Source organism: Miniopterus natalensis, chromosome 1, assembly GCF_054644295.1.
Source record: "Miniopterus natalensis isolate mMinNat1 chromosome 1, mMinNat1.hap1, whole genome shotgun sequence".
In the NCBI taxonomy this organism is placed as follows: Eukaryota; Metazoa; Chordata; class Mammalia; order Chiroptera; family Miniopteridae; genus Miniopterus; species Miniopterus natalensis.
This window is the reverse complement of record NC_142081.1, coordinates 68,926,026-68,953,132: the sequence shown is the minus strand read 5'-3', so window position 1 is coordinate 68,953,132 and position 27,107 is coordinate 68,926,026. Positions and strand designations below refer to the sequence as shown.

The 27,107-nt window shown below is 52.6% G+C and overlaps 1 protein-coding gene across 1 annotated transcript; it reads left to right on the top strand.

Annotated features, from left to right (window-relative positions):
• Nucleotides 1-1,167: 1,167 nt before the first annotated feature.
• On the top strand, nt 1,168-25,438 carry MYH6 (myosin heavy chain 6). Its single transcript, XM_016205838.2, has 37 exons — nt 1,168-1,368; nt 2,564-2,707; nt 2,911-3,067; nt 3,166-3,193; nt 3,450-3,561; nt 3,844-3,936; nt 4,835-4,898; nt 5,135-5,233; nt 5,672-5,775; nt 5,861-5,999; nt 6,929-7,197; nt 7,479-7,649; nt 8,801-9,110; nt 9,784-9,854; nt 10,134-10,221; nt 10,310-10,427; nt 10,537-10,660; nt 10,944-11,080; nt 12,588-12,843; nt 12,977-13,219; nt 13,406-13,582; nt 13,868-14,013; nt 14,255-14,345; nt 16,382-16,771; nt 17,118-17,244; nt 17,336-17,454; nt 17,803-17,999; nt 18,517-18,700; nt 18,871-19,036; nt 19,137-19,261; nt 20,153-20,461; nt 20,768-20,971; nt 21,831-21,956; nt 22,166-22,441; nt 24,116-24,211; nt 24,909-25,043; nt 25,415-25,438. Exons 1-37 carry the CDS (start codon nt 1,168-1,170, stop codon nt 25,436-25,438), a joined length of 5,820 nt encoding a protein of 1,939 aa, XP_016061324.1.
• The last annotated feature ends 1,669 nt before the right edge of the window (nt 25,439-27,107 follow it).

The following is a 27,107-nucleotide window of genomic DNA, read 5'->3' as shown; positions in this document are numbered from 1 at the left end:
CTTCCCACTATCTGCCCATCAGTCCTTTGGAGGGGAGGAATGTGCCCAAGGACTAAAAAAGGCCCTGGAGCCAGAGGGGCTGGGGCAACAGACCTTTCATGGGCAAATCTGGAGGCCCGGTTGTCCTTCTGTCACCTCCAGAGCCAAAGGATCAAGGGAGGAGGAGCTAGCGGTGGAGAGAGGTGGGAGGGAGGGTCCCTCCGGAAGGACTCCAAATTTAGGAAGCGGGTGGGGGCAGCGGGATATAAAAAGAGCTGGCTGCAAAGACAGACAGACACTCCTCTGAACCAGGTAAGGGGGTTTGGGCCGAGGCTCTGTGGCCCAGCCCCAGAACTCTCAGCCTTCACGGGGGAATGGGGTACACGTAAGTGGGAGGCGCAAGGGTAGAGCTAGAACTGCCTTCCTCCAGCCCTGGGAAGTTCCCACTGACAGAGAGGAGGTTCCAATGGAAAAACCTGAAACCCCTTTTCTTCCATCTGCATCTCCCTGCATCCAGCATCTCTTGCTTTTTGGGTCCTCCCCATGCTGTCTCCATCTTTCTCTCTCCTCTATGGCTTCCCTCTCTTTGCCTGGTTTTATTTTGCCTCTTGGTCCTTGTCAATACTTGTCATACTTCTGTGTCTCTCCCCCTCGCTCTCCCTTCTTGCTGTGTGTTCTAATCTCTTTGCCTCTCTCTGATTTCAACTGATTCCACATCCCACCCCTCCCTTCTCCCCGTCGGCCTGCCTCCATGGTTCTTCATCTCCCTGCTCTCTCTGCCTGACTGCACCCCTGTGGCTCCACCCATGGTCCAGACTCTTCAGAATTCTTTGTGAGGTGATAACCAGGTGAGAACCACCCAATTTTCTCCTGGGAGCCAGGTGGCTAGACCAGGGGCTCACTGTCTCTCCTCTGAGCAGCTCAGCACCTCCCCTTAGCAAACTCCAGCCAATTCCACCCCCTGCAGACCCCTCACAGAGATTCTCCTTCAGTGTCACTTCAGAGGGCAAGGGAAACAGAAGTTGAGTGGGGAGGGCTGGACCCAAGCCAGGTGCCTTTCAAGGGAGGGGCCGGGGAGAGTGATAGGACCCAGGTGATGAGAAGGTGGGGCAAGGAGTGGGGGTACAGCGGGCAGTGCCACCCACTGAGGCCTGGGTCCTTCTGTCTCTGCCACAGAGGAGCAACAAGATGAGTGATGCCCAGATGGCTGACTTTGGGGCGGCAGCCGAGTACCTCCGCAAGTCGGAGAAGGAGCGTCTAGAGGCCCAGACCCGGCCCTTCGACATCCGCACTGAATGCTTTGTGCCTGATGACAAAGAGGAGTTCGTCAAGGCCAAGATCGTATCCAGGGAGGGGGGCAAGGTCACTGCGGAGACCGAGAACGGCAAGGTGCGTGAAGCACAGGGCCAGGGGAAGGGGAAGAAAGGTTTTTGGGGAGGTGCAGAGGTGGAGCCACTTGCACTGGGAGCTGATGGGTCCTGGAGAAGAGCCAAAGCCAGCTGGGTTGCAAGACATGCCCCCTTGAGGAGCCCAGTATCTGAGTGAGAACTCTGACCTTTCTCAGGAGGACCTGAGTGAGTGTGACAGGGCACCACCCAGCATTTCACACCCCTTGCCAGAGAGGATGCTGGAAACCTCAACTGATTTCCTCCTCAAAGGGGTCTCGTTGATAGAGGGCATAGTCACAACATCAAACAAAACTCCTTTCTCGAACCTGTATCCCTCTTCTCTGTGCCTCAATTTTCTCCACAGACAAACTCCCAAATTCCCCTTACCCAAGCCAAGAGCAAACTCAAGACCCAGATGAACACAAAGAGCAGGAACTCTTAAGCTTAATGCTCAGTCCCGGGGCTAGTGGTTGGCACTCAGAAGCCTCAGGTCCCTTGTCCCTCATGCCCGCTGTGAGAATTGCCACTGGTCACCAGCAGCAGCTCAGGACTGTGTGCCTTATAGATGCACTGATTGAGTGTTTAGTCCCAGCAAGGTGTGGAATAATGGGCCACAACCCACTGGGGGCTTTGAATCTTATCCCAGCTCTGCCACTAACTAGCCACCATCCCAGCACATCATTTAATTATTCAAGCCACAGCTTCCTCCACTGTAACAAATGCTGGAATACTGGCCCGCAAGATCTTACGACATCAGAGCATGGCAGACTGACCAGTGCCAATCAAACCACAGTGACAGTGGCCAGTGGGGAGGTAGGGCAGATGGGTGAGATGTCCTTCCAGTAAAGGTGAAGGTTTGCCTCAAGCACTGCCCCAGATGACAGAGCTGGCAGCCTCTCCGAGTTTGTCACTAGACTTGAAACAGGGACTGAACAGTAATACTTATAGGCATAGGGTCTGGGGTACTGACAAGACACAGGGACTCTAAGACAGTCCCTGGGGTGGGAGAGACAGGAGGTGGACAAATTTTCTGGGGAACTCTGGGGTAGGACCCAAGCACTGGTCAGAAAAGAGCTGTGGGAGCCTCCAAGGCCAAGTTGTGGCCTATGTTCTGGGAGGAGGTAAATGGGTGACGCTGGTAACTACAGACTGGGAGGTATACTCACTCTGTCCTATGACCCATGCTCCCTCCCTAGACGGTGACCCTGAAGGAGGACCAGGTGATGCAGCAGAACCCGCCCAAGTTCGACAAGATCGAGGACATGGCCATGCTGACCTTCCTCCACGAGCCCGCCGTGCTCTTCAACCTCAAGGAGCGCTATGCGGCCTGGATGATCTACGTGAGTGCATTCTGCACATGGCAGGGAGCTCGTCCTGGGCCAAGGCCAAAGTAGGGCAGGGTGACATTCGCAAGGGGAGAAGGTCAAATCTTTCCCAAGGGGCCCAGTGCCCCCACCTCCTTCCTGCCCCTGGTCAGCTGCAGGAAGAGAGGAGCCAGCTGGGGTGACCAGGGACTCTCCTGCCTACCTGTCTCCTGCTCCAGACCTACTCAGGCCTCTTCTGCGTCACGGTCAACCCCTACAAGTGGCTGCCAGTGTACAACGCTGAGGTGGTGGCCGCCTACCGGGGCAAGAAGAGGAGTGAGGCGCCGCCCCACATCTTTTCCATCTCTGACAACGCCTATCAGTACATGCTGACAGGTGAGCCCTGTGGCCCTGCCTGGTGCCTCCTCAGCCCTGCAGCCATGGACCTAGGCCTTCAGCCCTGACCCCAGTGCTTGTCCATTTTTCTCTTCCAGATCGGGAGAACCAGTCCATCCTCATCACGTGAGTGAGCGCCATCCACCCACAGAGGGGTTGGGGGACCCAGGCTGATTCCTGAGGAATGGTTTAAGGCTGTGAGTGCAAGGAGTGTGGGGTGCTAGGCTCTCAGAAAAGTGCTGGAGTGACCAATGATGGTGAGCAAATCCTCCTGGTGGAGGAGGTCAGATGGCCAGGACTCTGAGGGAGGAGGGGGCAGTGCTGAGCTCCAAATGGAGGGCAGTGGGAATCCTAGGTTCTGATGGGTCCCTGTTGCCTCCAGCGGAGAATCCGGGGCTGGGAAGACTGTGAACACGAAACGTGTCATCCAGTATTTTGCCAGCATCGCAGCCATAGGTGACCGTGGCAAGAAGGACAATCCCAATGCAAACAAGGTGCGGGTTGGGCCACAGGCTCTGCAGAAGGGGTCTGGGGCAGGCTGACCCTGGTGACCCTGAGCTTTGCCCTGAGGAACAGTGGTGGCAGCACCACTGAACCCAGTGCTCCAGACCTTTCTGGCAAAAGATACACACTCTATGGCCTTTTGGAGCTGCACACTCCCCAGCAGTGCACCCAACCCCAACCCCCTTCCCCAGGACCAGAGAAGCCCCCGCCCTCTCCACCATCACCTAAAGGTGGACAGAAGATGAATTCCCATGGTTCTGCTCCCTTTGCAGGGCACCCTGGAGGACCAGATCATCCAGGCCAACCCTGCCCTGGAGGCCTTTGGCAACGCCAAGACTGTTCGGAATGACAACTCCTCCCGATTTGTGAGTGCCCTTGACCACTGCCAACTGGCTTCATCTGGCTTTGACAACAAAAGGGGTGCTAGCTCTAGCAGGGTGGCTCAGTTGGTTGGAATATATTCCCATACACCAAAAAGGTTGAGTTCAATTCCCAGTCAGGGGACATACCTAGGTTGTGGGTTGAACCCCCAGTCAGGATGAGTATAGGAGGCAACTAATCAATGTTCTTCTCTCACATCGATGTTTCTCTCTCTCTTCCTCCCTCTCTCTCTAAAAATCAATGGAAACATATCTATGGGTGAGGATTTAAAAGAGGGGGGCTGTTAACCAACACTAACCACACCCAGTTGATTGTCCTGTGTTTGACTTTGGGGTATCAACAAATGCCTCTCTCTCTCTCTTTCTCAACCCTCCTTACTCAGCCTAGTTTCCTGGGTTCTGGGAACTCAGGAAAAAGACAGAGTCACCAGAGCTGTTCCATAGTCAAGAAATGGGGTAGATTTGGTCACATTCTAGATTTTCCTTATTTCTCTTTCTAGAGCTCTTCCACATTAGAGTGGGAAGAGAGCATAGATATTGGAGCCAATTCTCTGGCTTTACACTTGCCCAGCAAGTCCCACACCTGTCTGAGTCCTAGTCCCTTCATCTGTGAAACAAGTAGTACTAGTCACTGAGAGGATTACATGAGGTCATATCAGAAGTACAAACAGGAGGCATTCTTTCTGTGCTCATTCCTGTGCCATTGTTTCTGCTCCAAGATCCATGGGTGGTATGTCATCCTTTCCCTGTTTTACTGATACTAAACTGGGGCCCCAAATAAGTCATTTACATGTCCAGGGCATTCCCAGTTGCATTGAAGTCCAAGAGCCCAATTCTCTCTCTTCTGGCCAGTTTCCTCACTCTTTGTCCCATCTGCCCCCAGGGGAAATTCATCAGGATCCACTTTGGGGCCACTGGAAAGTTGGCTTCTGCAGACATAGAGACCTGTAAGTATGCAGGCAGCCCTGCACACCTCTCCCAACACCCCTCCTCTGCCTTTTTCCCCTGAGAGTGGCCCTATTTCCTCATTTCCCCTCCATCTTCTGTCTTCGTCTACATCTGTCTCTCAGCTTTAGTTTAGTCCTTTGTTCCTTAAACTGTGGCTTTCCCCTGACTCTCTCCATCTTGCTGGATCAACCTTCTCCCCTTCTTTACCCACCTTCCTCTCCTCTCCTCACTTCAGATCTCCTAGAGAAGTCCCGGGTGATCTTCCAGCTCAAGGCTGAGAGGAACTATCACATCTTCTACCAGATCCTGTCCAACAAGAAGCCAGAACTGCTGGGTGAGCCCGGCCCCATGCCCCTGCTGCCCCACTGCCCTCCCCAAGCAGGACCAGTGCCCTCCACGTCCTCCCCTGCCCCCCCCACCTCCCTCCTCCTTGCACCTGCCCAGTGGCTTTCTCCTTCTGCGCCACCTTGGGGCTGCCTGCGTCTCCTCTTGCCTCCCTCCCCAGCCTTTCCTGTTTTATTTTCCTCCCCTTCCCTGTTGGCTTTCTCCTCCTCTTTGTTTCCCTCTTCTTCTCCTTGGTGTCATTTCCCCACTGTCCTCCCTCCTGAGGGGGGGGGGCACAAAACCCCTCCTACTTTTTAATTTCTTTTGGAACCTCTCCATGGTCCTTGCTGACTCGCCTCCTCTCTATCTGCTCTTGGGCCTCTTCTCCATTCTCCCAACCCCTTCCCACCCCTCCCGCCCCCTTGTCCCCTGCCCTTTGCCTGGACAGACATGCTGCTGATCACCAACAACCCCTACGACTATGCCTTCGTGTCTCAGGGAGAGGTGTCTGTGGCTTCCATCGACGACTCCGAGGAGCTCTTGGCCACAGACGTGAGTGAGGAGGTGGTGTGAGGGCTCCAGAGGGCCCCTGGGCCACCCACTCCAACCAGCTCTTTGCCTCTTGTGCTCTGTCCAGAGCGCCTTTGACGTGCTGGGCTTCACTGCTGAGGAGAAAGCTGGCGTCTACAAGCTGACGGGTGCCATCATGCACTACGGAAACATGAAGTTCAAGCAGAAGCAGCGGGAGGAGCAGGCCGAGCCCGACGGCACCGAAGGTTCAAGGGCAGGAGGGCAGGCGCTGGGAAGGCCGGAGGTGCTGGGTGTTCACGGTCAAGAAGAGACAGTCCTCTGGGAGCAGGGTCTCCCACACTGCATCCAAAAGTGGTGCCTTTTAACAATTCTTAAGGAGCCAGGTGGATAACAATAGAGAAAGTGGGAGGAAACCAGAAGTCTGAGAAGCAGGTAGTCAGAGGGAGCCGCCTTTTCCAAGGGGCAGGCTCTGCCCCCACCCCCTCCCTACTCAGCCCTGCCTCCAGGCTTTCTTTTCTGTTAGAGCTTAGCCAGGCCTCTGGCCACCCACTGTCCCCACGTCAGTCCCCATAGAGGACCTAAGGTTTGTGGCGTAGATGGGTGTGGTAAAGGCTGAAGAGGGAGAGGGACATGGGAGAGGTGGGCAGACTGGGAGGCACATTTGGAGAGCTGGAGTTGGGGTGGGGGTGGGGGCTGTTCAACATGCTGTTAGGAACTTAACTTTCCAGCCAGTAAAGTTGGTCAACACGTGGATTGAGTAGAGCATACCCAATGCTGGGCCTGTCTTAGGATGCGAACAAAGGAGGCAGGGAGCACAGCATGTCTCTTCCCATCCCTTCCCTGGAGAGATGAGAATGCACAGTGAGCTTGGGGTCATGCTAACACAGGGCTAGTGAAGGGCCTGGGCCAGAGACACCCAACACACATAAAGATGGAGGCAAGAGGAGCTGCCATGTGGTGGGAGGCCCAAGGTGAATGAAGGGTCCTGGGCTTCAGGTTGACTCGGGCATATACTGGCTGTGTAACCACAGCAAGCCTTGTGCCCTTCCAGGCCTCCATTTGCAGCTATTTAGGGAGAAGGCATTGGACCCCATCCTTCAGAAAGGCTCTGGCCCTGGGGCAGGGAAAGAGGGTCTGCTGAAAGTGCTTGCTTACTCCTTTCCTTCTCCACCAGATGCCGATAAGTCTGCCTACCTCATGGGACTAAACTCAGCCGACCTGCTTAAGGGGCTGTGCCACCCTCGGGTGAAAGTGGGCAATGAGTATGTCACCAAGGGACAGAGCGTGCAGCAGGTGTACTACTCCATCGGGGCACTGGCCAAGTCAGTGTATGAGAAGATGTTCAACTGGATGGTGACACGGATCAACGCCACCCTGGAGACCAAGCAGCCGCGCCAGTACTTCATTGGAGTCCTGGACATTGCTGGCTTTGAGATCTTCGACGTGAGTTCGGAAGGGGGGCCTGGGAGTAGGGAGAGCAATAACACTCATTGGCACAGGCCACAGGACAACCATAGGCCAGGCTCCAGAGAGACAAGTGGGGTTCGTAGTGACCAAGGCAGTCAGATTCCTGTCTTCAGGGGGGTCCTCCCTCCCTGCTCCAACAGGGGAGCGGAGGGGACCAGCCACACCCTTCGCTGGGCTGGGCACAGCCCTGGGCTGAGCCCACTGGCCACTAGCATACCTGCCTACCTGACCGGGCTCTGCCCTCATTCCCCCTGCAGTTCAACAGCTTCGAGCAGCTCTGCATCAACTTCACCAACGAGAAGCTGCAGCAGTTCTTCAACCACCACATGTTCGTGCTGGAGCAGGAGGAGTACAAGAAGGAGGGCATCGAGTGGGAGTTCATCGACTTTGGCATGGACCTGCAGGCCTGCATCGACCTCATTGAGAAGGTGCTGCCTCAGCCCCATCCCCTGCGTTCCTTTCCCCATCATCCCAGACAAAGGAACAGCTTCATCCCTTCTACAGCCAAGAAACAAGTCCCCAGAATCCCAAGCCTCTCTCCAGGCTCAGCTTTCACCCACTATGGAGTCACAGACACACACAGGACAAGCCCCTTCCTTCTGTTCCCAGGACTTGTCCTCACAGTGGTCACATCTCACTGTCTTCAGAGGGGGATGTAGTAAACGAGAGGACTCCTGGCCCCTCTGACACTCCAAGGGAAGCATTACTCATGGGCAGATCCTCGGCTGAAACTAGGGGTGTTGGTTCCCATCCTCTCCCCCTTCACTGAGAAAAGCCCGTATTTCCTATAGACCCCAGAGACAGGGATGAAGCTGTGGGAGGCTCCCAGGGCTAACTTGCCCTCAGGATGCCCTTGGGCTTTGCTGATACAGAGTCTGGAGGGACTGACCCTCATCCAGCGCAGCCACTGTCCTTCAGGAAAGCTTCCCTCAGGCCTTGGGTGGTTATCTAGGGTGCTGCTCTTCCAGAGACCTCAAAATGCCTTGAAACTATATGGAAAAGTGTGGGTGTGGGTGTCGGTGTGCATGTGTATACACGCATTTCTTCTGGAGAGGCAGTTTTTGCTTCATCAAATTTTCAATAGAATTCTTGCCCCAAGAAAAGTCAAAACCCAAAAACCACCATCCTTTCTGAAGAGCAGGATGTTGTGCAGAACCTGGATCCCTCTAACCATCCCTTGCAGAATTGTTATCTGTCTTGTAGAGAGGGGTCTGGCCAGCCCTGCAGTCTGGTGGCTCTGACACATTCCTGTCCCTGCCCTCACTGTCTTCTGGGGTCATTGCTATCCAGGAAGGCGGGGTCTGTGCTGGGAGGCCTTGGGGGCTCGCGGGGTGATGGGAGGTACATGGCTCTTCACTGGGTATTCTGGGGCAGAAAAAGGTTATATAGGCCAGATTTGAATATAATTGAATTTAGGTTAATTCCAAGAGCATTGGCTTCCTATAAGAGGACAAGAGATGGCAGCAGGCTTTCTGTGGCCTGCCAGCTACACTGGGCTGATGCTCCGTCAGGGTATGGGACTCTGGAAGCCTGGTATGTGCTCAGTGATACTATCTCTACCTCCCCACCCTGCTCTCAGCCCATGGGCATCATGTCCATCCTGGAGGAGGAGTGCATGTTCCCCAAGGCCACTGACATGACCTTCAAGGCCAAGCTGTATGACAACCACCTGGGCAAGTCCAACAACTTCCAGAAGCCTCGCAATGTCAAGGGGAAGCAGGAAGCCCACTTCTCTCTGGTCCACTATGCTGGCACCGTGGACTACAACATCCTCGGCTGGCTGGAGAAGAACAAAGACCCACTCAATGAGACGGTGGTGGGCTTATACCAGAAGTCCTCCCTCAAGCTCATGGCCACACTTTTCTCCTCATATGCTGCCGCTGATGCAGGTAAGAGGGCAGCCTCTGCACTGGGCCAGAGCACTTCAGGTGCAAGGGGCAAGGGTTCCCGTTGTTTCAAAGCTCATGGCTCTAGAGGCGGGAGGGAGCCTGTGAGCCATGGGATGGGGGCCAGAAGATCCCACAGTAGTCCATCTGTACCCCTTCTGTGAAAGTGCCATGTTCCACTTTGTGTTATGGATATCAGTGTATATGTCATGTGTCATCTCAAGACTGTGAGCACCTGGAGGTCAGCGAAGATAGAGCACATATCACTGAGCCACGCCCAGCATTAGAGCTTGCGAGTAGGTGGTTATGGTAAACTGAGAGGAACAAATGAGCCTCCAGGTCAGAAAAGGAAGAGGAAGGGTATGGGCTGAAAGGAGGGTGAAATGCCAGAAGAAAAGTAGCAAGTGGAAAGATGTCAGCATGAAGGGTGGGGTTAGAAGAGGGTGGGAGAAGTGAGCCGATGCTATTTCAGCACCTGCTATGTGGCAAGCACTGGTGACATGTTTAGGTACTGATCTTATCTAATCTTCACACCTTTAAAGGTAATTACTATCCTCACGGAAAAACTGAGACTTGGAAATAAGGAGTCACATAGCTAGTGAAGTCAGAGTCCTGTCCCTGCCCAAGGGCTCCTCTGTTTAAAGTTCTTGGTCATGATTCTTTCTCTTCTTTTCAGGGGATAGCAGTAAAAGCAAAGGAGGCAAGAAAAAGGGCTCATCCTTTCAGACGGTGTCAGCCCTCCACCGGGTGAGAAGGGTCCGGAGACCTGTGGTGGGCGGGCCCAGCCCAGAGCCTTTGGGTACACCGCCCTAACCTGATGCTCTGAGTTTGGGGAAGAAAGAATCTCAAGCTGCATGGTCATTTTTGGCATGTAAATTCTACACAAGCTTGAGCTCACATCATAAATTATGTGTCAACTCTTTATCCCTTTGAGAGTCCTGGTGACAGGTTATCTTGGGCCCAGGGACCAGGGACCAAAGGGATGGTTCCTGTGACTCCTGACTCCCTCCTCTTATCCACCCCCAGGAAAATCTGAACAAGCTGATGGCCAACCTGAAGACCACCCACCCTCACTTCGTGCGCTGCATTATCCCCAATGAACGGAAGGCTCCGGGTGAGCCATGAGGAAGGGTCTAGTCTGGGAATGGCACTTGGCATCACTTGCCCTGAGGCTGACCTCTCTCTCCTCCCTACTGCCACAGGAGTGATGGACAACCCCCTGGTCATGCACCAGCTGCGCTGCAACGGCGTGCTGGAGGGCATCCGCATCTGCAGGAAGGGCTTCCCCAACCGCATCCTCTACGGGGACTTCAGGCAGAGGTGAGTACAGGTGGACTTCATGGGGAATGGAGTCTGTAGGTGGTCCCAAATTCTGTGGGCAGAGCAGACCAGTGCAGAACATGGGTGACTCTGGGCGCCTCCTTCCCAGGTATCGCATCCTCAACCCAGCAGCCATCCCTGAAGGGCAGTTCATTGACAGCAGAAAGGGGTCAGAGAAGCTGCTGGGCTCCCTGGACATTGACCACAACCAGTACAAGTTTGGCCACACCAAGGTGAGTCTAGAGGTCCATGGGGTAGAATTGCAGGACATGCAGTCATGCTGAGTGGAGTAGCTGGGAGTTTGGAAGGCAGACCGCTGATTCTTGGCTTCCTGCATCAACCCAAAGACTGGAAGCCTGGCTTCCTTCCTGTCTTATCTTTCACATTTCACTCCCAAGTCTAGAACGAGCAGGTGACGGGTCCTCTGGGAGCTCAGCGAGGGTCTCCCACCCTTTCTCCACCCTTGATAGCCTTCTCTGAGGCTGCAGCCCCCTTGGCTCTCCCCCTTGTCTGCAGGTATTCTTCAAGGCAGGGCTGCTGGGGCTACTGGAGGAGATGCGAGATGAGAGGCTGAGCCGCATCATCACCCGCATCCAGGCCCAGGCCCGGGGCCAGCTCATGCGCATTGAGTTCAAGAAGATTGTGGAGCGCAGGTGAGGCATGAGGGAAGGGAGAGGTGTCCCCAGAGATGTAAGAAGCAGACAAGTAGTATAGACTGGCTTGGGTCAGAAGACCTGAGTTCAAATCCTAACTCTATGACTTATCAGCTTGTCTGAGCAAATGACTTTACCACTCAGGGTCTCATTTTGAAATCTTTTTTGTTGTTGTTAATCCTCACCAGAGGATATTTTTTTCATTCATTTTTCAGGGAGAGTTGAAGGGAGGGAGGGAGGGAGAGAGAGAGAGAGAAAGAGAGAGAGACATGGACTGGTTGTCTCCTGCATGAGCCCTGACCGGGACCAGGATCGAACCTACAACCCAGGTACTTGCCTTTGACTGGAATCAAACCTGAAACCCTTCAGTGCGCAGGCTGATGCTCTAACCACTGAGAACACTGGCCAGGGCTCATTTTGAATTCTTTAAAAAATTTTTTTCATAGGGAAATGTAATTAAAACACTCACGAGATACCATTCACACACATTAGATTTACAAAAATCAGGAAGTGTGTGATTCACTGCTTACAGATGTGTAAATTAGTGCAACCTCTTTGGAAAACAATTTATCATCTTTTAAAGCTGAACAATTGCATACCGTTCAACTCCATTCCTGAGTACATGTTCACAGAAAAACTTCTACATGTGTACAACACAAGACAACAAAAGACTCTTCGTTGCAGCATTAGTAAAAATAGCAAAGATCTGGAAACAACTCAATTTTCCATCCACAGGGGAATGGGTAAATAATATAGTCGTTTGGTGGAATATTATATAGCAACGAAAAGGAAGGAACTACAACTACATGGTGTAATATGTTCGAACCTTAAAAGCATATTGTTGAATAAACAAAAACAAGTCACAGAAGGATACATATAGTGTGATTCAATTTTCATAAAGCTCATAAATAATAAAAATAGTGGCATATTGTTTAAAGATACATACACATATAGTTATAGTATTTTTGAAAAAGCTAGGAAATGAAAACCACAAGATTCAGGGTAGTGACTGCCTCTGGTGAGGGGACTAAAAAAGGGGAGAGAAAGGAACACACAGGTAGAGTCATTGCTGGCAATGCTCTAGTTCTTGTTTGGGTGATAGGTTCATGGATAGTCATTTTGTTTCATGCTTCATAACATATATTATAGATATCCTTATATGTAAAACATAATTTTATTATGTTAATATTTGAAATTCTTATAAGATTAGAAATACTGAACATAGTAAACATTCTATAAGTGGTAGCTTTCATTACTACTAAGGCCCCAGTAGGAAAGATATAAACTGCCCTTGTCTTTAATTGATCAACTAATAAATGTTTATTGAGCAACTCCATGTTCAGTGTACAATGCTGAAGTGAGCATCTTATCAAGGCTGCAAGATAGGGCTCCTGCCCACAGATGCCTACAACCTTGCTTAGATGGGCTGGGAGCCAAGTGCAGTTTGCCCATGATTGGGAAGTGCCCTTTCATAGTGCCCCTCCCTTCCTCCATGCTTCTTTGCCAGGGATGCTCTTCTGGTAATCCAGTGGAACATTCGGGCCTTCATGGGGGTCAAGAACTGGCCCTGGATGAAACTGTACTTTAAGATCAAGCCTCTACTGAAGAGCGCAGAGACAGAGAAGGAGATGGCGAACATGAAGGAGGAGTTTGGGCGCATCAAAGAGACACTGGAGAAGTCCGAGGCTCGCCGCAAGGAGCTGGAGGAGAAGATGGTGTCCCTGCTGCAGGAAAAGAATGACCTGCAGCTCCAAGTGCAGGCGGTGAGGCCACATGATTGTTTCTTCACCTCTCTTCTCCCCTCCCCTAGATTATAGCAAATCTCATCACCAGGGACCAACCCTGGATCTCTACTGTCTTTGATCACCAGCTCTCCTGTCTGTCCTCTTCTTCCAGGAACAAGACAACCTCAATGATGCAGAGGAACGCTGTGACCAGCTGATCAAGAACAAGATCCAGCTGGAGGCCAAGGTGAAGGAGATGAATGAGAGGCTGGAGGACGAAGAGGAGATGAACGCCGAGCTTACCGCCAAGAAGCGCAAGCTGGAAGACGAGTGCTCTGAGCTCAAGAAGGATATTGATGACCTGGAGCTGACCCTGGCCAAGGTGGAGAAAGAGAAGCATGCAACAGAGAACAAGGTGAGGGCACCTCCCTCTGGTTCCCGCCCAGGTCTCCAAAGGATTCAAAGACCACACTGACCTTAACCAACACTAGACCACTCAGGGAATCCTGATAGCAGCATGGTCCTTGGCATTGGAGATGGCAAAAATGTCTCCAGGCTGGTAACCTTTGGACCTAAAAGGGATGGGGTTCTTGGTTGACAGGTGAAGAACCTCACAGAGGAGATGGCTGGGCTGGATGAGATCATCGCCAAACTGACTAAGGAGAAGAAAGCTCTGCAAGAGGCCCACCAGCAGGCCCTGGATGACCTTCAGGCTGAGGAAGACAAGGTCAACACACTGACCAAATCTAAAGTCAAGCTGGAGCAACAGGTGGATGATGTGAGTAATAAGAACCACGTTTGATCTCTCTCAGGTCAGGATTTTGCAGGCAACACCAATGACCAAGAGGTTCCTGATCCCTAGAACTAAATTCTGTGACCCCTAGGGCCTTTTTGCTCTCTGTAGTCCTAGCTTGGGTCTCTGGATTTTTTGTGCTTGCAGGAATTTCTACGCTGCTTTTGACTTCCAATCCACTGGACTTTGAGTTTAGAGGAGAGCAGATAAGCATGCACTGTGGATCTCTGTTTGTTATCTACACCCTGTTTGTTTTCTTCTCTCCACCAGCTGGAGGGATCCCTGGAGCAGGAGAAGAAAGTGCGCATGGACCTGGAGCGAGCAAAGAGGAAGCTGGAGGGTGACCTGAAGCTGACCCAGGAGAGCATCATGGACCTAGAGAATGACAAGCTGCAGCTGGAAGAAAAGCTCAAGAAGTAGGAGACTATGGTGGCCAGGAAGGGCTAATGGAGGTGTCTGGCAGAGGGTTAGAGCACAGGGTGCTGCACCCCCACTGGCCATGTTTGCTCTGGGTACAATGGAATGAGGTGTCAATCACAGCCCCCCTCCTTCACGCTTTTAGCCAGGGGGGAGGGGACTGGTCCTGGCATGTCAAGGCAAAAGAAGAGAATGGGCACAGAAAAAGGAAGACCACCTGTCACCCTGCTTCTCCTCCAGGAAGGAGTTTGACATTAGTCAGCAGAACAGTAAGATTGAGGATGAGCAGGCACTGGCCCTTCAGCTGCAGAAGAAACTGAAGGAAAACCAGGTAAAGTTCTTCCCAGTGCAGGCCAGGGGTGCTCAATGGCTCTGATGCAGCTATGGCCTCAGGAGCTGCTTAGGGTTGTAGACAGTATCTAGAACTCCAGGCCACTCCAAAGGTCCCACCAGTCCTGATTACAGGCACTTGGAAACACCAGCCTTCTCCCATTAGAACAGTAATGTCTTATTGCAGCAAGACTATTTTGTGGGTGGAGGTGGAATGGGGCGGGAATCATACCTACAAAAAGGGCTTCTCTTTCTGAGCTATGCTCTGCCTCATAGGTTTTCTGCTCTGGGACAATTGCTAAGGTTCGATTCTCCTCTAACCCTTTTTTTGTACTTCTCCGCCTGCATGGGAATGAGAAGTGCCTTCGTGGAGCACCTCACAGGCTGCTCTGTTCATACTCTTCCCGGTTACTGACCACAGCCACTAACCCAGGCTTAATCCCCACAGAGCACCCATGATATGGGTGAATTCCTACAACTTTGAGCAAGTCACTTCCGCTCAGAGCCTCAGAGTCTCTTATCATCTGTCAAATAGGACTATAACCCCTGGCTTACAAAGGATCACAGGAAAAAGTGTATATGAAACCACTCTGTCAACTAGAAGTCAGCCAGCCAGCTAGCAAGGACGGGTTCTTTTTTCTTCCCATGGCCTTCTCACCTCTCTGCAAGAGGAGATTAAATTAACAGCCACAGTCTCCCTTACCTTTAATGCACCCCGAATTTTAATGAGCTTTTAGTCCTGTTTTTGTCAGAACCCTGGAAACAAAGAAGACAGATACTGTCATTACCATTTTATAAGAGCAAAAGCTGCATGGCTTGCTCTGGACATAGTGACCCCATGCTACTGGGGGCAGGGCTTTATCCTCTCAGTTTCTGGTCAGATGGCAGCTAGTGCAGATAGCGGGTTTCCCCTCAGCATTTGGGTCCCATGGCCCAGGCTGCAAGTGACACATGAACACAATTTCACTCCTCTAGGGGCTGCTCGGGGACTGGCTGCCATCAGTGATAATTTGCCCTCCCCTCTTCTTGGGTGCACCTTCTGGGTTTTAGCCAGAAAATCAGGATATCCTCAGGTTCTTCTACCATGGGTCTGGGCAACTTCTTTGACTCAAGGATCCAGAAAAATAGTACTGTTATCTTCATCAGGCCTTGGCAACAGGCTGTGGCTCCTCCTTTTTCCTATTCAAGGTCTCGCACACAGCCCCACCTTCTCCATCTTGGGAGCAGAGGCGTGGTGGTCCTCTCTCTCCTGCACCCAGAACCCACCCACCCACATTCCATTAAGACTGTCCATGACCACACTTGAAGGGATCTCAGCAATCCTCCCCTTTGCTCCTGGCTGGTCAAACAACAGATCAAAATGGTAGATGAGACATTATTCCCATTTAGTCAAGGCCAAGGCTAAGGCCAGAAGAATGAGGTAGAGGCAGAGGAGGGCACTCAGCTGGCCTGGAAGGGGACAATAAAACTGGAGCCCAGTCCTGGGCATAAATAAAGCAAGCCCTGTAGAGTGAAGAATGTGGTCGACTGGACTTTATGGTCAACTTGGAAGATATCAAAAGCTTTTGGTTGTTGTGAGGCATATTGTTGCAAATATTTGTAAAATACAAGCATCTGCTTTCCTGCCTTATGTTTAGGAGAGCAGAGCCTAGTGCATCTGTGGAATCTATGAGATTCGGGATCTCACGAATCCCAAGATTCCTTCTGAACACATATTCTCAGGATTTAGGGCTGCAGATTCTTAGACTGGGTCTGAGATGCCCCTGGGAAGTGCCGTGAAGTTTTGGCTTCAACCAAATTCCTATTGATGGCCTATGCATTATAGGATATTTAGCAGCATCCCTAGCTTCTGCCCCCTAGATGCTAGTAGCAACCTCCTACCCCAGTCACAACAGTCAAAAATGTCTCCAGACATTGCCAACTGACCCCTAGAGAACCACTGCTCTACAGGACCTCTGTGCTTGGGCCAGGAGTCTTCTAGAGCTGGGGGAGGAGGCTCCCAGGCTATGGGTTTGAGCCCTTTGTGTCCTGGCCCAGGCACGCATCGAGGAGCTGGAGGAGGAGCTGGAGGCTGAGCGCACTGCCCGAGCCAAGGTGGAGAAGCTGCGCTCAGACCTGTCCCGGGAGCTGGAGGAGATCAGCGAGCGGCTGGAAGAGGCTGGCGGGGCCACATCTGTGCAGATTGAGATGAACAAGAAGCGTGAGGCTGAGTTCCAGAAGATGAGGCGGGACCTGGAGGAGGCCACTCTGCAGCACGAGGCCACGGCAGCGGCCCTGCGCAAGAAGCATGCTGACAGTGTGGCCGAGCTGGGCGAGCAGATTGACAACCTGCAGCGTGTGAAGCAGAAGCTGGAGAAGGAGAAGAGTGAGTTCAAGCTGGAGCTGGACGATGTCACCTCCAACATGGAGCAGATCATCAAGGCCAAGGTGGGCCTGTGCTTAGCCTCTCCTCGCCCTCTTCTCCCTCACAGCTTGAGCTTTCCTTCCACTTTCTCTACCTGCCATCTCTCTTTTCATTGTCACTCCCTCCATCACCTTTTGGTCTCTCTCTTGCCTTCTAACCATATCTTCGTCTCCTCACCACTCCTCCCTTCTTGAACTCAGGCACCCTCTTCAGATTGTTCCCCTCCAGCACCACCGCATTTCACACCTTTGCCCTCTGTGCTCTCCCCACCTTGGCCTCCCCTCCTTCCTCTTGTCTACCCAGCCCCTACTCCCTGACAACTCCAGCCCCTCCCACATTCACACTTCTCTGCCCCTTTACTGCCTGAAGGCAAACCTGGAGAAGGTGTCTCGGACATTGGAGGATCAGGCCAACGAGTACCGCACTAAGCTGGAGGAGGCCCAACGCTCCCTCAACGATTTCACCACGCAGCAAGCCAAGCTGCAGACGGAGAATGGTGGGTGTTCCTAACCAGCCCTGTACCAGCCCCAGAATAAGCCATTGGTTGCCCTCTTCAATGGCCCACAAACCCACATTCCCACCTCCAGGCGAGCTGTCCCGGCAACTGGAAGAAAAGGAGGCACTTATCTCCCAGCTGACCCGAGGGAAACTCTCCTACACCCAGCAAATGGAGGACCTCAAGAGGCAGCTGGAGGAGGAGGGCAAGGTGAGGCTCAGCTAAGAGGCGGCAGGACAGGCTTGAGGGCAGCCCCGGGGCAGTTAACATCAACACCGGGAATGGAAAGAAGAGAGGCCCCTGTATGGGAAGGCCTCTAGCCTAGGTTCTTCTCTTCAACTAAGCCACACTTGCATCATCAAGTGCTTCTTTTCTTATTTGTAAAGGGGTGGGGTGGGCAGACTGGGAAGCTACTCTAGGATGTTGAGATTCTGCACCCTGACTGTGGCTGGGGCCTTAGTTGAAGTTCGTAGATATGAAAAGGATTTGGATACAGGGGAAGGCATACCCCCTCGCTTTCCTGAAAGCTGAGCCCACCTCCTGGCGCCCACCTCCCAGGCGAAGAACGCCCTGGCCCACGCACTGCAGTCGGCCCGGCACGACTGCGACCTGCTCCGCGAGCAGTACGAGGAGGAGACAGAGGCCAAGGCGGAGCTGCAGCGAGTCCTGTCCAAGGCCAACTCGGAGGTGGCCCAGTGGAGGACCAAGTATGAGACGGACGCCATCCAGCGGACCGAGGAGCTCGAGGAGGCCAAGTGAGTCCCAGGCAGCCCCCACATTGAATCTAAGAGAGGGAGAAGCCAGAGCACATGGGGTGAGATAGGCAAAGTGGGAATGGGAAGGAGATTTGAGGTAGGAGAGAGAGGAGGGTGGGAGAAATGTGGTGGAAAATAGAGGTGCTTGGATCCTGCACTCTTGAGTGAACCCCAACTGGCCCTGACTCACTTCCTGTGACAGGCGAGCTTTTGGCCCGGGTTATACCTGATGCTCACGTATAAGACGAGCAAAAAGCTTGTTGGTCAGAGGAGCTACCATCGATCAGCCTGGCATGGGGACAGGTGGGGGCTGCCACTCAGAGGCTGCTGCATGTGGGGAGGAGACTGTTCTAGGCATCCGTAGCCTTGGCTCCCTCAAGGCTGGAGTCCCAGGGCCTAAAGGGTCTGCTCATCGTCTCAAGGATCTGCGGGGAGGGAGTGGGTTCTCCCCATGTGGCAGTCCCAAGGCCCCGCTATTCCCGGGTAGAGTCACACACACACACAACCAACCTGGCAGGAAGAAGCTGGCCCAGCGGCTGCAGGATGCTGAGGAGGCCGTGGAGGCCGTCAACGCCAAGTGCTCATCCCTGGAGAAGACCAAGCACCGGCTGCAGAACGAGATCGAGGACCTGATGGTGGACGTGGAGCGCTCCAACGCGGCTGCCGCAGCCCTGGACAAGAAGCAGAGGAACTTCGACAAGGTGGGCCTGGTGGGGGCCTCAGTCAGGGGCAGAGCAGGGGTACTGGCATCAGTATGAGGCCAAGGACATCCTCCTGGGAGCAGGGAGGAGCTGAGTCCAGGCAAGGGACCTGGGCAGCCCCAGGAGGTGGGGCAGGGGACTGCGCAGTGAACCCAACTCTGTCCCCATAGATCCTGGCTGAATGGAAGCAGAAGTACGAGGAGTCGCAGTCGGAGCTGGAGTCCTCACAGAAGGAGGCGCGCTCTCTCAGCACCGAGCTCTTCAAGCTCAAGAACGCCTATGAGGAGTCCCTGGAGCACCTGGAGACCTTCAAGAGGGAAAACAAGAACCTCCAGGGTGCGCTGGGGTCCAAGGCCAGGGAGGGGTGGGGGCAAGGAGGGCCACTGGGTGTTAGAGAGAACACAGGCTTTGAGCTTTCTGGCCCTCTAATCCTCAGAGGAGATCTCGGACCTGACTGAGCAGCTGGGAGAAGGAGGAAAGAATGTGCATGAGCTGGAGAAGGTCCGCAAGCAGCTGGAGGTGGAGAAACTGGAGCTGCAGTCGGCCCTGGAGGAGGCTGAGGTGAGGGCCTGGCTCCGCCTGCACCCCTGCCTTGAACTCTCTCCTGCTCCCCCCAACTCTATTTTTCTGACTCCTTAAGTCCTTCTCGCCCTGACCCCAAGACAAAGCTATTGGCTTCTTATTCTTAGTGGAAAGTCGCCTACCCACTACCCACGAATCTCCAAGGCCAAGGTCTGCACAAAGGAAACATCACAGTCTGATCATAAGCCATATGGTTTCCCACCAAGTTTATAAAGTTGAAGCCTGGTCATCATAATAACCCCTTAAACAGTGGGTGGCAGCAAGGGCTCTAGAGTCAAACAGACCTGAGTTTGAAACTTGGCTTCAGGACTTCCACTGTCATGGAGCAAGTTCCTTAACATCTCTGTGCCTCAGTTTTCTTGCCTGTAAAATGAAATTAATTGTACATATCTAATAAGATTAATGTATGATTATTATGAAAATTAAATGAAGTAACACACTTAAGCACTTGATATATATTAGCTATTGTTACTGTTCATTTTTAAGAACCTAGGAATAGCCCTGAGTTTGGGGGTTCTAACTTTTTTCACGAGGATGAGGGGCCTGGAAAGCAAAGGTAAAGTTTTGAATTTGTGGTTATAAAACTCCCTTCTTTTTCTATAATATTTTAGATGAGTCAGAACCATGCAGTGTTGGTGCTGGGGGCTCTTGGCAATTGTGAGGTCCAAATCCTGTCTTTGGCAGTGGAAGCCCAGGGCATCCTGCACCTCCTCCCCCAGAGCACCCAGGTGGCCTGGAAGGCAGGTCCTACCTGGTCTCTTCCCAGCTCTCCTCTCCAGGCCGTAGTCCTGGCTGACACCCAAATCCAACTGGTCTCCCTTTCTACCCTGCCCCATGCCCTGACTCTCTGCCTTTGATTCTTTCTCCCAGGCCTCCCTGGAGCACGAGGAGGGCAAGATCCTCCGGGCCCAGCTGGAGTTCAACCAGATCAAGGCCGAGATCGAGCGGAAGCTGGCTGAGAAGGACGAGGAGATGGAGCAGGCCAAGCGCAACCACCTGCGGGTGGTGGACTCGCTGCAGACCTCCCTGGACGCAGAGACGCGCAGCCGCAACGAGGCCCTGCGTGTGAAGAAGAAGATGGAGGGCGACCTCAATGAGATGGAAATCCAGCTCAGCCAGGCTAACAGGATAGCCTCAGAGGCCCAGAAGCACCTGAAGATTGCCCAAGCCCATCTAAAGGTAATAGAAGTTGGGGCTCTCAGAAGGGGGGTGTGCCCAGAGGGATGGTGAAGGCCAGAGAAAAGGGTCCTGGGCTAACAAATATGAGAAGGTGGGAGTCACCTACCTCCTGGACTTGGAGGCTTGGGGGAGGAGAACTGACCAAACTCTAAAGCATGTCCTGGACCAGACCAGCCTCCAGGCCTAGAGACCAGATGTGGGAAGGTGCCTCTTTGCCCTCCACTTGACAAGAGGTTTGTGAATCTGGGATAGGGCACATCAGACCCCGAATGGGAGTCCTCCTCACATTACTCTTTCCCCTCACAGGATACCCAGATCCAGTTGGACGATTCAGTTCGGGCCAACGATGACCTGAAGGAGAACATCGCCATCGTGGAGCGGCGCAACAACCTGCTGCAGGCCGAGCTGGAGGAGCTGCGGGCCGTGGTGGAGCAGACGGAGAGGTCTCGGAAGCTGGCGGAGCAGGAGCTGATCGAGACCAGCGAGCGGGTGCAGCTGCTGCACTCCCAGGTGAGGAGGTCAGGGGCCACCACGGGAAAACCTGCTGAATGGCAGAGCCTGGGACATAGATGCTCTGAACCAGAGGTTCTGAGTGAGCATGTTAAACCAGGATCCCAAGCTATCTCTTGAGTCAACTCTCATCTGTTAGTCGTGGCTGTGGAACCACTACCTGAGAAGGGAGTATAGATATAAAAACTAAGAGTGTCATAATTGGTTGGTGATGCCTGCCAAAGTCCCAAATCAGGAGTTATACATGCTGTTATTCGATATCCTTGATCTAGAAAACACCTCCATCTTGCTCTGTAAAGATGGGACTTTGGGAATTTAAAAGAGCACAACTGTGTCTACTTACAAAGCAAGTTCTCAACAGAACACCATTTTTCTGCAATCCCATGGACACTGCTGTACTCTGCAATGAGTTTCTGTGCCCATTTTATTGCAGTGCCCGGTAGAGTTCCATAATCTAGTATGTGTGGGAATGACATCATGCACTGACCTGATCCTCTCTTCCTTACCCCACTACATTCTTTCTGTAACTGTAATCATTTCCAGGATATTGTCCTGGTATAAAGTTATTCCCATTTTCCTTGGAATATTTTTATGCTTTTGCATAGCCATGTTACTAAAGGGCTCAGGAGTAGAACTGCAGACTCTTTGTTGCTTGACATCTTTTTCAGAGCTGATAATATTAGATACAACATCTAGAACTTCTCTATTCTCATAAGAAAAGGAAAAGCAGGTGAAAAAGAGAGTATATACTAAAAGCAAGACATGTGTTTAATAAATGACCAGTTTTAATTCTCTCTGAATAAAGTGTAGGATCAGGCGACAAAGTATACATTCGAAAGTTTTCTCTGCCCGTATCTAGAACACCAGCCTCATCAACCAGAAGAAGAAAATGGAGTCGGACCTGACCCAGCTCCAGTCAGAAGTGGAGGAGGCAGTGCAGGAGTGCAGAAACGCTGAGGAGAAGGCCAAGAAGGCCATCACAGACGTGAGTGTCCCCGCACCTTCCCGCCTCCCCTGAGACATGAACAAGGGCTCTGGGGCCAGGCCAGGCCACTGTGCTGTAAGAACAAGTTGACTCTGCAGTTCCGTGGGTTTGAGGGCCTCCGGGAGCAAACGCCAGGATGGGAAAGAGGTGATCCTTGAGGGTGAAGAGACCGGAGCCCCAGTTCTTTTACATCTGTCTCCTGTCCCCAGGCCGCCATGATGGCGGAGGAGCTGAAGAAGGAGCAGGACACCAGCGCCCACCTGGAGCGCATGAAGAAGAACATGGAGCAGACCATCAAGGACCTGCAGCACCGGCTGGACGAGGCCGAGCAGATTGCCCTCAAGGGGGGCAAGAAGCAGCTGCAGAAGCTGGAGGCCCGGGTGCGGGAGCTGGAGAACGAGCTGGAGGCCGAGCAGAAGCGCAACGTGGAGTCAGTCAAGGGCATGAGGAAGAGCGAGCGGCGCATCAAGGAGCTCACCTACCAGGTGTGGCTGGTGGCTGCTCTGGGGCTGGGCCACTAGAGGTCAAAGGGCTACCCTAGACCCACCTCCTGGCCCCCACAGACCCCATGCCAGACCGTCACCCAGGAAATGCCACTTGGCCCTCCTGAAACCTGCTCCTTGAAAAGCTGCCTTTAGAGTAACCTTCTTTTTTTCTTTCTTTTTTAAAAATATATCTTTATTGACCTCAGAGAGAGGAAAGGTGAGGAAGAGAGAGAGAGAGAGAAACACCAATGATGAGAGAGTCATTGATCGGCTTCCTCCTGCACGCAACCCGGGCATGTGCCCTGACCAGGAATCGAACCTCGATCTCCTGGATTCTAGGTCGATGCTCAACCGCTGAGCCATACCCGGCTGGGCTAGATTAACTTTCTTTCACGTATTCCAGAGTCAGTTTGGCTTCAGTCCATGAATTTTTCCAGTGAATGCAGGAAAGTCTACTTCTACTTTCTGAAAGCACTTTTAATCAGAATTTCCCCAGATTTTCTAATAACCTGAAGGTCTACCATGAAGGCTTCAGAATAGTCCAAGGAATCTTTCCACCTTCTACTAACCTGATCAGGAGGGACACTGTGTGGCACTTTAGGGATAGAAGTCAGGGATGGGAAAAGACTCAGATCTTTTCATGGAACTTCTGGGACAACAGATAGAAGGCCTTAGAGAAAGAAGATCCCAAAATGTTCTAAGACCTCCCTATGCATAGCTCAGAGCTTTTGCCTGTGACTCAGTATTTTCACAGTGTGCCTGGTAACAAAAGACAGAGAAAGGATTATTGGTCCATTTGACAGCTGGATATGAGGGGCAGGAAAAGATACAGACGTAGAACTGTAGACATATTGTGGACATAATGTCAGCCTAGGAAACGTCAGCCTAGCACATGCAACGAGGTAGAGACAGGAAGGATCAAGTGACATTGGAATCAGTGATCCTGGTGCCCAAAATTTGGCCAAGTATAGTATATTAGAATATTGGGTTATGATAGGTTGGAATGATCTGGACTATAATACCCCTTTCTTTCTGCATTCATCATTATTCCTTTCTGGTCACTCTAGAACCCCTGGCCCAGAGCATCTATGGTGGAACTGATAAGTTGGAGCTGGAACAGTCCAGTGTCTCCATATTATTAGATGATGGAATTCCATTTGGTTCTGAGCCCCTGCCCCCACTTCCAGCTCTAAGGCGGCAGCTCTCATTGCTTTTTTTTTTTTTATCCTCACCAGAAGACATTTTTTCCATTATTTTTTCAGACAGAGTGGAAGGGAGAAAGAGAGAGAGAGAAATATCAACGTGAGAGAGACACATCGATTGGTTGCCTCGCACATGCTCCGACCAGGGCCAGGGATTGATCCTGCAACCGAAGTACATGCCCTTAACCGGAATCGAACCCAGGACCCTTCAGTCTGTAGGCCGACGCTCTAACCACTGAGCCAAACCAGCTAGTGCTCTCATTGCTTTTTAATCCTGGACTGAGGACTTTGTCTTGGCCCTTTGACCTACAAGGAGTGTCAGAGATGGACTCTCTCAACCACCTCTTTAACCTGGCACATTTGAGGGAGGGGCAGCTAAGACTTGGGGAGAAAAGTGGGGTGGTGAGGGAGGAAAAGGTGATTGCACTTGCTCCTCCCCCAAAACTGACTTCTCCTGCCCATCCACCCCCAGACGGAAGAGGACAAGAAGAACCTGCTCCGGCTGCAGGACCTGGTGGACAAGCTGCAGCTGAAGGTCAAGGCCTACAAGCGCCAGGCCGAGGAGGCGGTGAGTTCATGGTTTTCTCCACTCTAATGAATAACTCCTGTGGGTTTGAAGCAATAAGTGTCTTCCCCAGCATGGGGCCTGGACAACGCGTTTGTAGTCACTTTAACTTTCAAACATTTGTTACAGGTGTCCAGTGTGCTCAGAGTTGTGTCAGGTACACTGAGTTAACAAAAGCAATGCTTATTTGACCCAGGACTTGCCTACAAGCTGCTTATAATTCATATCCAAGCCCAGGAGAAAGCAGTGTGGCTGCTCATATAGGTCAGGAGGCCAGACAATGCTAAAGGGCTGGAAGGTGGCAGTGAAATTGAGCCTGAAAGGGAAACCGACCAGGCATAGCACAGTGAGGAAGACATCTGGATGGGCAGAAAAGTGTGGATGTGAGGTGTTGCTGAGCACACCTATGCAGGAAACCCCAGGTACAGGAGCGTCCATCAGATTCACAGTTGGACGGGTGCAGCGAAGCTAGAGTTGAGTAGGACCGGACCAGGCAGCAGGGAGTCATCTTGGGCAGTGGATGACCATGGAGGATTCTGAGTACTGGGCAGGTTTGAGGAAGGTGCCAAGCCAGGAGTAGGATGCCCTTGGCAAGGCTGTTGCAGGAACATGGGTGAAGGGTGAGAGTACTGAACCCAGTCAGGGACAGGGAGTCCCCACCCCCTCTCACCTCATCCTCTTACCCCCTTGAACCCTGCAGGAGGAGCAGGCCAACACCAACCTGTCCAAGTTCCGCAAGGTGCAGCATGAACTGGATGAGGCAGAGGAGCGGGCGGACATCGCTGAGTCCCAGGTCAACAAGCTGCGGGCCAAGAGCCGTGACATCGGCACCAAGGTGAGTCCCTTCCCAGGCTTGGCTAGTCACCCCCACAGCAACTTTCCTCCAACATTAGTGCCCCTCTGAGTGGGCACTTCTTACCCTATATTTGGATAGCCCTAAGAGTCCCATAGCAGCCATTCCTGACAATCCCCTTCCTGCTCAGAGCAACCCTACGACTGGAACCTCTACAGAACCCCAGCCCCTCGGGGTTCCATTTAGAGGTCCTAAATCACAAAGACCCCTAAATGGAATCTTAATATCCCTGAGACCTGAACCTCTCCCTCTCAGGGTATCTCCCTTACACCCATGAAAGCCTTGGAGATTCCTCCCCACAGCCTTCCTCCTTTTTGCCAGCTGCCCCCTCACACTTTTTATTCTTTTCCCAGCAGAAAATGCATGATGAGGAATGACACTGCCTTCAGGACCTTGCTCTTGCTAACTTATAATAAATCTGAGTGCCACACTCTGCCTGAGCCCCTGTCCTTTCTGTCCTGAGCTTGGAAAGCAGCCCTGCCCTGTGTCCAAGCTGTGGTAGCCAAGGTTTCCCACATCTGTGGAGGAGGAAACTGAGACCCTGAGAAGGGAAGTGTCTTCCCTGGGACAGCAGAACCATGAGTCCAATTCTGCTCAGTCAACCAGTTAAAGGGTGAGAGGGAGAAATTTCAAAAGTGGATAAAACAAAGACACCAGAAGGGTGAGCCAATTCTAGACACTGAGAAACAGAATTTTAGTGCCAAAGCTGAAGCCACTCTCCACCTATCCCACCTCTGAGGCCAGGGTTAAAAGTGTCCTGGGACACCCATTTCCTCCAAAATAAATTTCCCACTGATGCAAGGAGAGGTGTAGAGCTGGCTGGGGATGGACATGCAGATAAAGAGGTTGGGACAGGTCCCATTGTAGTCATCAGCCCCTTAGAAGTAACCCACGGGGAGTCCCTCTCCCCATGATCCCCAGGGACAGTCAGCTGGGGCCAAGGACTGACCTCAGCCTCTGTGGCTCAGCTCCTCACATGTAGGCACAGATGCACATGTAGGTACACACCATAAATGACACTTCTCTCTCTCTGAGCTCCCACAAGGGATCGTCTAGTTTGGGTCACACAGCTCTCAGGGAACAGGACTGGTCCTGACCTCATTCTGCTCCAGGCAAACCCCTGCCCCATGCTGGGCTTTACAGCCAGGCTCCCCTGACCACTTTCTCATCCCCTCCCCTGGCACCTCATCTCCTGGATGCCCTTGGCTAAGCCCCTTCTAGCCCTCTTCTGAGGCTTTGCCCTGCCCCCCAAGGTTAGCCCCCAGTCTTCAGAATGGGGTATGCATGAAGCCCTGAGAACTGTGAGCAGAGACTAGAGAAACACAGAAACCTTGGTTCCAGCTCTGGTGAGGAGCCAAGACATGAGGCTAGAAGACCAAGAAGCAGGAGGCCAGAGAAGTCAGACCAAGATACCCGTGGTTATCACCAAGGGGAGCCAGGCACATCTACCAGAGTCCCAGGGTTCAGGCAGGGCTTAGGAGCTGGGGCCTGCATCTGGAAGGAGCACCCAGAAGAAGGAAAGCATTTCAGGACAGGAGCAAACAAGCATTAGAGAGAGGAGATAGCAAGTCAGCTTGGATGAGCTGCTGAGCTAGGCCACACTGGGCTCTGTGGGGCTGGGCAGGGACAGCCTGGCTGCACAGGACTGTCCTGGCTGTGGCAGTGCCTGCTCCAAACTCCTCCTGGGCAGAGCTTTCCCAGAGCATTCATCATGGGGAATCATGACAGCCTTTCATTAGCCTGCCTCCTACCAGTCCCTGAGTGCTAAAGGACAGGCCTGCCTGTCACCTCTGAATCCCTGGGGCCCAGCACAGGGATCCTGCCTACAGGAGATGCTCAAGAAATGTTTACTGGGTGCTAGCAAGCTGGGAAGGTGGACCCACTGGTGGAGGGAGCTGGAGGTGAGGTTGGATCATGTTTTCTGAGCTATAAGGGGACTCTGTACAGTATCCAGAACACTGGTTGAGGTGTTAGGTGCACTGGGCTCTAGTCCGAGCTCTGTCACAAATAAGGATGTCACTTCCCCTAACCGGGCCTGTTTTCTCT

Bases quoted from the DNA above. Each gene is read 5' to 3' on its own strand.
- MYH6 (XM_016205838.2), top strand. From the start codon at position 1,168: ATGAGTGATGCCCAGATGGCTGACTTTGGGGCGGCAGCCGAGTACCTC. The intron at 5,234-5,671 runs GTGAGCCCGGCC...TTGCCTGGACAG, and splicing joins CAAGAAGCCAGAACTGCTGG to ACATGCTGCTGATCACCAAC. The intron at 17,455-17,802 runs GTGAGGCTCAGC...CCCACCTCCCAG, and splicing joins AGCTGGAGGAGGAGGGCAAG to GCGAAGAACGCCCTGGCCCA.